The sequence below is a fragment of the Pseudorca crassidens genome, chromosome 11 (genome assembly GCF_039906515.1).
Source record: "Pseudorca crassidens isolate mPseCra1 chromosome 11, mPseCra1.hap1, whole genome shotgun sequence".
Classification (NCBI taxonomy): Eukaryota; Metazoa; Chordata; class Mammalia; order Artiodactyla; family Delphinidae; genus Pseudorca; species Pseudorca crassidens.
Window position 1 is genome coordinate 6,758,411 of NC_090306.1, and position 13,002 is coordinate 6,771,412.

The 13,002-nt window shown below is 43.1% G+C and overlaps 1 protein-coding gene and 1 long non-coding RNA gene across 3 annotated transcripts in view; one reads left to right on the forward strand and one right to left on the reverse strand.

The window, feature by feature from the left end:
* Positions 1 to 13,002, reverse strand: part of CD163 (CD163 molecule) — a 35,289-nt gene that overhangs the window by 4,945 nt on the left and 17,342 nt on the right. Inside the window, exons 7-14 of one of the 2 annotated variants that reach the window (XM_067695626.1) lie at positions 12,574 to 12,888; positions 12,162 to 12,476; positions 11,696 to 11,788; positions 11,303 to 11,617; positions 9,636 to 9,956; positions 1,534 to 1,842; positions 1,140 to 1,175; positions 829 to 936 (exon numbers count right to left, since the gene is read on the reverse strand). In XM_067695626.1, coding sequence (XP_067551727.1) covers positions 829 to 936; positions 1,140 to 1,175; positions 1,534 to 1,842; positions 9,636 to 9,956; positions 11,303 to 11,617; positions 11,696 to 11,788; positions 12,162 to 12,476; positions 12,574 to 12,888 — 1,812 coding nt within the window. The remainder of the gene's footprint in view (positions 1 to 828; positions 937 to 1,139; positions 1,176 to 1,533; positions 1,843 to 9,635; positions 9,957 to 11,302; positions 11,618 to 11,695; positions 11,789 to 12,161; positions 12,477 to 12,573; positions 12,889 to 13,002) is intronic. The other variant, XM_067695627.1, reaches the window with a different exon arrangement.
* Positions 970 to 6,179, forward strand: LOC137201589 (uncharacterized). Its single transcript, XR_010932245.1, has 2 exons — positions 970 to 1,334; positions 2,164 to 6,179. It is a non-coding gene; the product is annotated as an uncharacterized lncRNA (long non-coding RNA).

Below are 13,002 nucleotides of genomic sequence, written 5' to 3' on the forward strand. Positions count from 1 at the left end.
GCCAAACAGAACTTTGTAAGAGCCTGCCTGACTACTTCGCTCCCCTACACTATACTCTTTAATGACTATTAACCTTACTGGGCAACACAGAACTTCATTACTTGTTTCCTCCCTCTTCTTCAGCCTTATCAGGAGCTTCTCTCCTTGAACTCAACTTTGACTTCCCCCCAAAACAATAAACGTTCCATCCTTTAAGCTTCTCTACACCTGTACATTTTTTTCTCTTTCCCTGGAATGCACGTTACCCAGTTCTTTGATCTCTATCTTCAAAATTTGTCTCAAAACCTCCTAGAAGCCTCCAATACTCTCCTTCCCCTTTCAGTAAATTATTCTCTGTGCCCCTTTGCTCCTTATTCGTAATACTGTACAATAATACATTGCAATTTATTTGTTTACATATATATCTCTTCCACTAGACTGGAAATTCCACGAAGACAAAAACACTTGATTATCTGAGTCTGAACCATCTTCAGAACCTAGCACATTTCTTGATGGGACAGTGAAATTAGTAATGAGTATATAGTAGGAGCAAATAAATGTTTGGGCAATAAAGGGGTCATCCTGAACCGTACAAGCATACTCATTCTAAACTATCAATTCTATAATGTCCCAATTATACATGTGGATAATGTATAGCAATCATCAGTACAAGCAGTGCCCCTTTTCTTCTCTGAATTCTTGTTCCCTCTTTTGGGAAACTGCTTAGATCTCTACTAGGTTTCTTCTTTCTGGCCATTTGATACCTGAATCTCATTTTTTTTGGTTTGATTATCCCAAGAAACTTCTTATCCCATAGAAACGTTAGAGACAACATAATGTGGCTCAGACCTGTAAGCCGCTGTCTCTGTCTTCGCTTCTGAATCCACAAGAGGAGTACGGTGAGAGAGGCGAACAGAATGGCCCCAAGGATCCCAAGTGCAACAACGGACGAGCGACCTGGGCACAGGTAAACATCACAAGAGGTAATGACGTCGTAGCTAAAAGACCTGGGTCACCAGTTACTATCCCTCTCTTAAGTCAGATACAGGATTGCTGAAGTATATTTCAAACCCTCAGAACTTCTGACCCAAAGTATCTTAATAAGAGGGATTCTAAACAGTGCAGACAATTAGCCCCATGCTCACAATCCCCTTGGATACCTGTGGCATTTAGTGATCCTTCATTCTTTGCGATTTCTGCAGGAGAAAAGAGCAGAGGCTCAGTTCTGGGAGTAACATATGGAACCACTACGTCTGTTTCCTGTCTGAGTCTTTAGCCCCTCAACCAAGAAAATTACTCCTTCCCACCCAAAACTAGAGGTGCCTAGTTTTTCGTCTCTCTGCACACGGATACATGTAAGTTATGTGCTTGTCCTCGGTGAAGGCCAATGTATAACAACACATGTTTTCATCATTCTTCAGACTGAAACATACATGATTCTTTCCCCACTAGATCCCTGGGTTGGTCCTTCCAGGCCTTCCATAATGCACTTCACGGCCCACCCTCTCTTTGTTGCCAGAGATTCCAAGCTCAGTCCAGACTCCCTGCACTCACCTGAGCACTTCACAGAAGCGTCCTCCTTGTGGCCACAGTCACTGTGGCCCCAGGACAGGGCAGGACAATCCCACAGGGAGGACTCATTCCCCTTGCACTTCACTTCATTGAGCCATATGGGCCCCGTCCCCTGGCCAAACGCCGCCTCTTTTCCTGCCTCCAAAGCTAAGCCACAGCCCAGCTGTTGACACACCACCTGAGCATCGTCAAGGTCCCAGGAGTCATCACATACTGTGCCCCAGGAACCTCCGTGCCAGACCTCCACACGTCCAGAACAATTAGTGGTTCCTTCCTGAAGTCTTATTTTGTCTGAAAAGCCAGAGAGAGACACCTAGATCATTTCTGAGAAGACAAAACTCCCAGGAGGTCACAGGGGAAAAGAGTGATTTGAAACTCTTTTAAAAATCTGTTTTAGTAAGCTGGGATGAAGTAAGAGAGTGGCATGGACATATATACACTACCAAATGTAAAATAGATAGCTAGTGGGAAGCAGCTGCATAGCACAGGGAGATCAGCTCGGTGCTCTGTGACCACCTAGAGGGGTGGGATAGGGAGGGTGGGAGGGAGACGCAAGAGGGAGGAGATATGGGAACATATGTATATGTATAACTGATTCACTTTGTTATACAGCAGCAACTAACACACCATTGTAAAGCAATTATACTCCAATAAAGGAGAGAACTTCAAGATGGCGGAGGAGTAAGACTTGGAGATCACCTTCCTCCCCACAGATACATCAGAAATATATCTACATGTGGAACAACTCCTACAGAACACCTATCGAATGCAGGCAGAAGACCTCAGACCTCCCAAAAGGCAAGAAACCCCCCACGTACCTGGGTAGGGCAAAAGAAAAAAGAATAAACAGAGACAAAAGAATAGGGACAGGACCTGCACCTCTGGGAGGGAGCTGTGAAGGAGGAAAGGTTTCCACACACTAGGAAGCCCCTTCACTGGTGGAGACGAGGGGTGGGCAGGGGAAGCTTCGGAGCCGTGGAGGAGAGTGCAGCAACAGGAGTGCGGAGGGCAAAGCGGAGAGACTCCCGCACAGAGGATCGGTGCCGACCGGCACTCACCAGCCCGAGAGGCTTGTCTGCTCACCCGCCGGGGCGGGCGGGGCTGGGAGCTGAGGCTCGGGCTTCGGAAGTCAGATTCCAGGGAGAGGACTGGGGTTGGCTGTGTGAACACAGCCTGCAGGGGGTTAGTGCGCCACGGCTAGCCGGGAGGGAGTACAGGAAAAAGTCTGGACCTTCCTAAAAGGCAAGAGACCATTGTTTCGGGGTGTGTGAGGAGAGGGCATTCAGAGCACCGCCTAAACAAGCTCCAGAGATGGGTGTGAGACGCAGCTATCGGCGCAGACACCAGAGACGGGCATGAGACGCTAAGGCTGCTGCTGCCGCCACCAAGAAGCCTGTGTGCGAGCACAGGTCACTATCCACACCCCCCTTCCGGGGAGCCTGTGCAGCCCGCCACTGCCAGGGTCCCGGGATCCAGGGACAACTTCCCCGGGAGAACGCACGGCGCGCCTCAGGCTGGTGCAACATCACACTGGCCTCTGCCGCCGCAGGCCCGCCCCGCACTCCGTACCCCTCCCTCCCCCCGGCCTGAGTGAGCCAGAGCCCCCGAATCAGCTGCTACTTTAACTCCGTCCTGTCTGAGCAAAGAACAGACGCCTTCAGGTGACCTACACGCAGAGGTGGGTCCTAATCCAAAGCTGAACCCCAGGAGCTGTGCAAACAAAGAAGAGAAAGGGAAATTTTCTCCCAGAAGCCTCAGGAGCAGTGGATTAAAACTCCACAATCAACTTGATGTACCTGCATCTGTGGAATACCTGAATAGACAAGGAATCATCCCAAAATAGAGGCAGTGGACTTTGGGAGCAACTGTAGACTTGGGGTTTGCTTTCTGCATCTAATTTGTTTCTGGTTTTATGTTTACCTTAGTTTAGTATTTAGAGTTTATTATCATTGGTAGATCTGTTTATTGATTTGGTTGCTCTCTTCCTTTTTCTTTGTGTATAGATATACATTGCTTTTTCCTTTTTCTCTTTCTGTGAGTGTGTATGTGTATGCTTCTTTGTGTGATTTTATCTGTATAGCTTTACTTTTACCATTTGTCCTAGGGCTCTGCTTTCTGTCTTTTTTGTTTGTTTTTAGTATAGTTTTTAGTACTTGTCATCAGTGGCGGATTTCTTTATTGGTTTGGTTGCTCTCTTCTTTCTTTCTTCCATGATTATAATTTTTAATGATATTTTATTTATTTTAATAACTTTATTTTATTATTTTTTTCTTTCTTTCTTCTTTTTCTCCCTTTTCATCTGAGCCGTGTGGAGGACAGGCCCTTGGTGCTCCAGCCAGGAGTCAGGCCTCTGCCTATGAGGTGGGAGAGCTGAGTTGAGGACATGGTCCACCAGAGATCTCCCAGCTCCACGTAATAGCAAACGGTGAAAGCTCTCCCAGAGATCCCCATCTCAACACTAAGACCCAGCTCTGCTCAACGACCAGCAAGCTACAAGGTTGGACACCCTATGCCAAAGAACTAGCAAGACAGGAACACAGAGAGGCTGCCTAAAATCAGAATAAGATTGCAGACACCCTAAAACACACCACCGGATGTGGTCCTGCCCATCAGAAAGGCAAGATCCAGCCTCATCCACCAGAACACAGGCACCAGCTCCCTCCACCAGGAAGCCTACATAATCCACTGAAACAACCTTACCCACTGGGGGCAGACACCACAAAAAACGGGAACTATGAACCTGCAGCCTGCAAAAAGGAGACCTAAAACACAGTAAGTTAAGCAAAATGAGAAGACAGAGAAATACACAGTAGATGAAGGAGCAAGGTAAAAACCCACCAGACCAAACAAATGAAGAGGAAATAGGTGGTCTACCTGAAAAAGAATTCAGAATAATGATAGTAAAGATGATCCAACATCTTGGCAATAGAATGGAGAAAATACAAGAAACGTTTAACAAGGACGTAGAACAACAAAAGAGCAAAAAAACAATGATGAAGAACACAATAAATGAAACTAAAAATTCTCTAGAAGGAATCAATAGCAGAATAACTGAGGCAGAAGGACAGATAAGTGACCTGGAAGATAAAATAGTGGAAATTAACTACTGCAGAGCAGAATAAGGAAAAAAGAATGAAAAGAATTGAGGACAGTCTCAGAGACCTCGGGAACAACATTAAATGCACCAACATATGAATTATAGGCGTCCCAGAGAAAGAAGATAAAATATTTGTAGAGACTATAGTTGAAAACTTCCCTAATATGGGAAAGGAAACAGTCAATCAAGTCCAGGAAGCACAGAGAGTCCCATACAAGATAAATCCAAGGAGAAACATGACAAGACTCATATTAATCAAACTATCAAAAATTAAATACAAAGAAAAAATATTAAAAGCAGCAAGGGAAAAACAACAAATAACATACAAGGGAATCCCCATAAGGTTAACAGCTGATCTTTCAGCAGAAACTCTGCAAGCCAGAAGGGCGTGGCAGGACATATTTAAAGTGATGAAAGGGAAAAACCTACAACCAACATTACTCTACCAAGCAAGGATCTCATTCAGATTTGACAGAGAAATTAAAACCCTTACAGATAAGCAAAAGCTAAGAGAATTCAGCACCACCAAACCAGCTTTACAACAAATGCTAAGGAAACTTCTCTAGGCAGGAAACACAAGAGAAGGAAAAGACCTATAATACCAAACCCAAATCGATTAAGAAAATGGTAATAGAAATGTACATATTGATAACTATCTCAAATGTAAATGGATTAAATGCTGCAACCAAAAGACATAGACTGGCGGAATGGATACAAAAACAAGACCCATACATATGCTGTATACAAGAGGCCCACTTCAGACCTAGGGACACATACAGACTGAAATTGAGGGGATGGAAAAAGATATTCCATGCAAATGAAAATCAAAAGAAAGCTGGAGTAAATTCTCATATCAGACAAAATAGACTTTGAAATAAAGACTATTACAAGAGACAAAGAAGGACACTATATAATGATCAAGGGATCAATCCAAGAAGAAGATATAACAATTGTAAATATTTATGCACCCAACATAGGAGTACCTCAATACATAAGGCAAATGCTAACAGCTATAAAAGGGGAAATCGACAGTAACACAATAATAGTAGGGGCCTTTAACATGCCACTTTCACCAATGGACAGATCATCCAAAATGAAAATAAATAAGGAAACACAAGCTTTAAATGATACATTAAACAAGATGGACTTAATTGATATTTATAGGACATTCCATCCAAAAACAACAGGATACACTCTCAAGTGCTCATGTAACATTCTTCAGGATAGATCATATCTTGGGACACAAATCAAGCCCTGGTAAATTTAAGAAAATTGAAATCGTATCAAGTATCTTTTCTGACCAAAACGCTATGAGAGGGCTTCCCTGGTAGCGCAGTGGTTGAGCGTCTGCCTGCCGATGCAGGGGACACAGGTTCGTGGCCCGATCTGGGAAGATCCCACATGCCACGGAGAGGCTGGGCCCATGAGCCATGGCTGGTGAGCCTGTGCGTCCGGAGCCTGTGTTCCGCAACGGGAGAGGCCACAACAGTGAGAGGCCTGCATACCGCAAAAAAAACAAAACAAAACAAAATCCTCAACAAAATACTAGCAAACAGAATCCAACAGCACATTAAAAGGATCATACACGATGATCAAGGGGGTTTATCCGAGGAAAGCAAGGATTCTTCAATATACGCAAAACAATCAACGTGATACACCATATTAACAAACTGAAGGATAAAAACCATATGGTAATCTCAATAGATGCAGAAAAAGCTTTTGACAAAATTCAACACCCATTTATGATAAAAACCCTTCAGAAAGTAGGCAAAGAGGGAACTTACCTCAACATAATAAAGGTCATATATGACAAAACCACAGCCAACATCATTCTCAATGGTGAAAAACTGAAACCATTTCCACTAAGATCAGGAGCAAGACAAGGTTGTCCACTCTCACCACTATTATTCAACATAGTTTTGGAAATTTTAGCCACAGCAATCAGAGAAGAAAAAGAAATAAAAGGAATCCAAATCAGAAAAGAATAAGTAAAGCTGTCACTGTTTGCAGATGACATGATACTATACATAGAGAATCCTAAACATGCTACCAGAAAACTACTAGAGCTAATCAATGAATTTGGAAAAGTAGCAGGATACAAAATTAATGCAGAGAAATCTCTTGTATTCCTATACACTAATGATGAAAAATCTGAAAGTGAAATTAAGAAAACACTCCCATTTACCAATGCAAGAAAAAGAATAAAATACCTAGGAATAAACCTACCTAAGGAGACAAAAGACCTGTATGCAGAAAACTATAAGACACTGATGAAAGAAATTAAAGATGATACATATAGGTGGAGAGATATACCATGTTACTGGATTGGAAAAATCAACATTGTGAAAATGACTATACTACCCAAAGCAGTGTACAGATTCAATGCAATCCCTATCAAACTACCAATGGCATTTTTCACAGAAGTAGAACAAAAAATTTCACAATATGTATGGAAACACAAAAGACCCCGAAGAGCCAAAGCAATCTTGAGAAAGAAATATGGAGCTGGAGGAATCAGGCTCTCTGACTTCAGACTATACTACAAAGCTACAGTAATCAAGACACTATGGTACTGGCACAAAAACAGAAATATAGATCAATGGAACAAGACAGAAAGCCCAGAGATAAACCCACGCATATATGGTCACCTTATTTTTGATAAAGGAGGCAAGAATATACAATGGAGAAAAGACAACCTCTTCAATAAGTGGTGTTGGGAAAACTGGACAGCTACATGTAAAATAATGAAATTAGAACAGTCCCTAACACCATACACAAAAATAAACTCGAAATGGATTAAAGACCTAAATGTAAGGCCAGACACTATCAAACTCTTAGAGGAAAACATAGGCAGAACACTCTATGACATAAATCAGAGCAAGATCCTTTTTGACCCACCTCCTAGAGAAATGGAAAAAAAAAAAAAAAAGGGACCTAATGAAACTTAAAAGCTTTTGCACAGCAAAGGGAAACATAAACAAGATGAAAAGACAACCCTCAGAATGGGAGAGAATATTTGCAAATGAAGCAACTGACAAAGGATTAATCTCCAAAATTTACAAGCAGCTCATGCAGCTCAATATCAAAAAAACAAACAACCCAATCCAAAAATGGGCAGAAGACCTAAATAGACATTTCTCCAAAGAAGATATACAGATGGCCAACAAACACATGAAAGAATGCTCAACTTCACTAATCATTAGGGAAATGCAAATCAAAACTACAATGAGGTATCACCTCACACCAGTTAGAATGGCCATCATCAAAAAATCTAGAAACAATAAATGCTGGAGCAGGTGTGGAGAAAAGGGAACCCTCTTGCACTGTTGGTGGGAATGTAAATTGATACAGCCACTATGGAGAACAGTATGGGGGTTCCTTAAAAACTAAAAATAGAACTACCATATGACCCAGCAATCCCACTACTGGGCATATACCCTGAGAAAACCATAATTCAAAAAGAGTCATGTACCACAATGTTCATTGCAGTTATATTTACAATAGCCAGGATTTGGAAGCAACCTAAGTGTCCATTGACAGATGAATGGATAAAGAAGATGCGGCACATGTATACAACGGAATATTACTCAGCCATAAAAAGAAACGAAATTGAACTATTTGTAGTGAGATGGTTGGACCTAGAGTCTGTCCTACAGAGTGAGGTAAGTCTGAAGGAGAAAAACAAATACCATATGCTAACACATATAAGTGGAATAAAAAAATAAAATGCTTCTGAAGAACCTAGGGGCAGGACAGGAATAAAGACACAGACGTAGAGAATGGACTTTAGGACACAGGGAGGGGGAAGTGTATGCTGGGAAGAAGTGAGAGAGTGTCATGGACATATATACACTACCAAATGTAAAATAGATAGCTAGTGGGAAGCAGCTGCATAGCACAGGGAGATCAGCTTGGTGCTTTGTGTCCACCTAGAGGGGTGGGATAGGGAGGGTGGGAGGGAGACGCAAGAGGGAGGAGATATGGGGATATATGTATATGTATAGCTGATGCACTTTGTTATAAAGCAGAAACTAACACACCATTGTAAAGCAATTATACTCCAATAAAGATGTTTAAAAATAAAAGGATTATGATATAAAAAAATCTGTTTTAAAACTTTGCTTATTTAATGTGTATTTTAAATTTTACTTTTTTTTTTCTTTTTCTTTTTTGCGGTATGCGGGCCTCTCACTTTTGTGGCCTCTCCCGTTGCGGAGCACAGGCTCCGGACGCGCAGGCTCAGCGGCCATGGCTCACGGGCCCAGCCACTCCGCGGCATGTGGGATCTTCCCCGACCGGGGCACGAACCCGTGTCCCCTGCATCGGCAGGCGGACTCTCAACCACTGCGCCACCAGGGAAGCCCTAAATTTTACATTTTTACAAAATTCATCTTTTATGAAAGTATATGTCCCTCCAGCAAACTGGGTGTATTTCGTCCTGGACATAAGAATATTAGTGTGACACGTGAAACTAACACAGCATTGTAAGTCAACTATACTCCAATAAAATTTTTTAAAAAAGAATGTTAGTGTGACTTAGGAAATGTCAAATAGATAAAGTTAACATTGTAAATATATAATGTTAAATTCTCTCAAACTGCCAGGTAGATAGAAATCTTCTTCCAGCTTAAAAAGGTGTAGAATGGGATTGATCTTTCTGACTGCTTTATATTAAGTGTAACGAGATACTATTTGAAAGAAAAATGGGGCGATTCAATAGTCAAATGCTGAATTACATATTCTCTTCTCCTCATTTGTTCACAGAGATAGCAACTGAATAAAATTTTGAGAAGACCGTCAGAGTATGATAGTTTTTGGGGAAATGATCACTGATCCTGAGTACCTACAGGCCAACTTAAATACAACCCATTACATTATCCAGGTAGAATAAGGATTAACCAAAGTTTACTCATTCTTGCTTAGTTAGATCAGAAGATGCTAGTGGAGCTACAGAATGGAAGTTTCATACAGTCCAACGGATACTCACTGGCACACGAGATCCAGGTCTCCTCTGAGGGGCTGGCCAGTCTCTTCTTCCATGGAGATGATGGGCACTGCCATAAGGTGTCAGGCCCTTTAGGACACTGAACATTGTCCACCCACATGTGTCCGGACATCGTCTTGTCTGAAGATGCAGGGATGATGCTCCCTTTGTCCGCACAGCCCAGCTGCCTGCATACCACTCCCACCGTGGCTGCAGACATGTTACTCTTGCCAACGCTGCCCCAAACTCCATTGTAAAAAACTTCCAGGTGTCCTGCACAGGTCTCTCTGCTGGTTTCACTGATGAGTCTCAGAGACATGAACTCTGGGGTGAGATAGAGAGTTAGCAGTTTTAAATCTTTTCTGAAGATTCAGAGGACTCTCTCCCTTTACTCTGATGTGAAAATGGATTTAAAAATAGGTACGATACACTAGTAATTTCATTACTAGTAATTCTTTAGAAACTTCTGGATGATTTGGTAGATTTTGTTAAAATATAGTATTTGTTCTATAAATATTTCTGGTTTTCTAGTCTTGGATTTTGTAATTAGAGACCTCTTTAGAATGCCAACAGTGATTCTAAGTTGACTTCTAAACCTTAATCAAAGGCTCAGAGCCTTTTATGAATTACATAGTTTGGATTTTTTTTCTCCCTAAATTACTGTACTTTTAGCTTTCTAACCCTATTCTGTTCATTTTGGGGCAGTTGTCCTTGATAGTTAAAATTTATTGAGATACTCAGCCACTAAAACCAATGTTTTATATACATTTCCTTAAAATGAAGTATTTCCCTCTCTGACACTTCACAGTTTTGTTGTGTATGTCCTCTTACCAGATTTACGTCACTGAATGTGATCGATAGCAAAATCTCTTCTGGCGTACAGAATTTGTCACTTCCCTAAGTCAGAGCACTCTTTTTTTCCCATACACTACAACTGAGTACATTTCTGTACTTCACAATGCTTTCTAAAATCTTACCATGTATACAAAACAAGAGCAGTGTCCTGTTACGGTAATTTATCTGTCATTAAAAATTACTTGGGCATGGAGATTATCTTCTTCTCTGTAGAATGTAGCACCAAATGTACTTCTGCTGCCCTTTTTTTTTTTTTTTTTTTTTTTTTTGTGGTACGCGGGCCTCTCACTGTTGTGGCCTCTCCCGTTGCGGAGCACAGGCTCCGGACGCGCAGGCTCAGCGGCCATGGCTCCCGGGCCCAGCCGCTCCGCGGCATGTGGGATCTTCCCGGACCGGGGCACGAACCCATGATCCCTGCATCGGCAGGCGGACTCTCAACCACTGCGCCACCAGGGAAGCCCCTGCTGTCCTTTTTAATCTACTTTACTAATACAGCTATCGTCAAGTGGTGCACTAAATCCTTACCCAACATCCAGCTCCACGTATGTTTATAAAAGAACTTATGATTAGTTTTGCTGTCATTTTCATGATATGCAAACTCACTTCTGAAGTTTTCTCTTTCTGATATAATACTACCTTGCACATGAGGTAGCACTAATTCATCAAATCCACACTTCTGGCAGCCTGAATCTCACAAGTGTTCCCTGAGCCTGTATTTTAGGGAATTTGCTCAGATTAATATCCTTCACTACCCTTTGCCCCACCTCAGTCCTTTCTTATACAATTATAATCAATTGTAATTATGCAGAACTTACCTGAGCAGATAACTCCTGCATCCTCCTTATGCCTGCAGTTATGCCGCCCCCAGCCATGGGAATGGCATTGCCAAATACGAGATTCTTTTCCATTACAGTTCACCTCATCCAGCCAGATGGGCCCTGTTCCTTCCCCAAAATGAGCAGAACCGATGGCATTAATGGCCCCTCCACAGCCCAGCTGTTTGCACACCACGTGGGCATCATTCAGGTCCCAGCTGTCATCACAGATGGTGCCCCAGGAGCCCTCATGATAGATCTCTATTCTCCCAGCACAACGCCCGCCTCCGTTTACCAGGCGAAGTTGACCACTCCCTGCAAAGAGAAAATAAAATATAAATGCATTTCTAAGGATTCTGAGATCATTTTCATAGACTGGTCACTGATTCTTACCTATGCAGGGAACACCACTTTCTTCTGAAAAAAGAGAGCTTGTTGGGTCCGAGGATGATAAATTGCACGGGGGTAGCGTCTGACTCTGGTTTCCTGCAAACACCAAACGTCATCAGTCACAAGAGATACAAAAAGTTGGGGTGAGGAAAGGAGGTCAGCTGGAGTGTTAAATAGGTGAGCTAGGACAAACATAGCTTTAGAGAAAGGTGGATGGGTCAACCAGGCTGGGAATGAATCAGGTACTCTGAGAAGGCACATGGTTAAGCACTAAACAATGATGAGGCCCATGAAAATTAAGTTTACTTTCCCTCTAAAAAGATAAATGAAGTTAATATTCTGGCACACTTCTCACGATCCCTCAAAACGGATCACTCCCTTTTACTTCTGTTCTTCGCTATAGTTACGCCCTCTCTTAAGGCACACCGCCGTGGGAGAGGCTCACCGTTGGCTGCCCTTTTTCTCTTACCTGAGCAGATTACAGAGGCCACTTGCCCCAAAGAACACAGCGACGCACCCAGAGCAGTCATGGGACAATCTCCCATGTGCCGCTCAGTCCCAGTGCAGTGAAACATGTGCCTCCAGACCTGCCCACTTCCTTTCCCAAAAGGTGCTCCTCTTGGGGTAGAAAGGGCAACTCCACATTTAAGCTGCTGGCAGAGAACATGAGCATCTTCCATGTCCCAGTGAGAGTTGCAGAGAGATCCCCACGTCCCAAGAATCTTGAGCTCCACTCTTCCCTCACATGGGGACTTGCCATGAACCAAGCGAACTTCTGTGTATCCTGAAAGGAGACAGGGCTTTAAAAAGATGTCTGTGACTACCTAACCCTACCCTCTTCACAGTATGGGAACACGTTGAACATGTGCTCTGGGTCTCACTTGAGCAGACTACTCCAACATCCCTGCTGTGTCTACAAGTCCCGTCTGGGCGGGGTGCTACTGGGCAGAGTGAAAGATGGGACTCGTGCCCCTCACACTGGAATTCTTCAGCCCAGATCTGTCCGTTTCCTTCTCCAAAGTGAGCTCCCCCCAGGATAGAGACGACTGTGCCGCATTGTAATTCCCTGCATAGCACGCTGGCCGCTTCCAGAGAGAAGTCAGAATCACAGACGGTGCCCCAGGTGTCGCCATGTTTCACTTCAACACGACCAGAGCAGGGAATGTCCCCTCCGACTAGTCTGGGTTCCCTGTGGGCTGAAAAATAATATTTCAGTGAGAGACAACATGATTCCAAGATTTTCCTTCGTGATGAGAGTGAGGCAGGGAGTGAAAAGTGAGAAAGGGAAGCTATTCTCTCCTCTTGGCTTT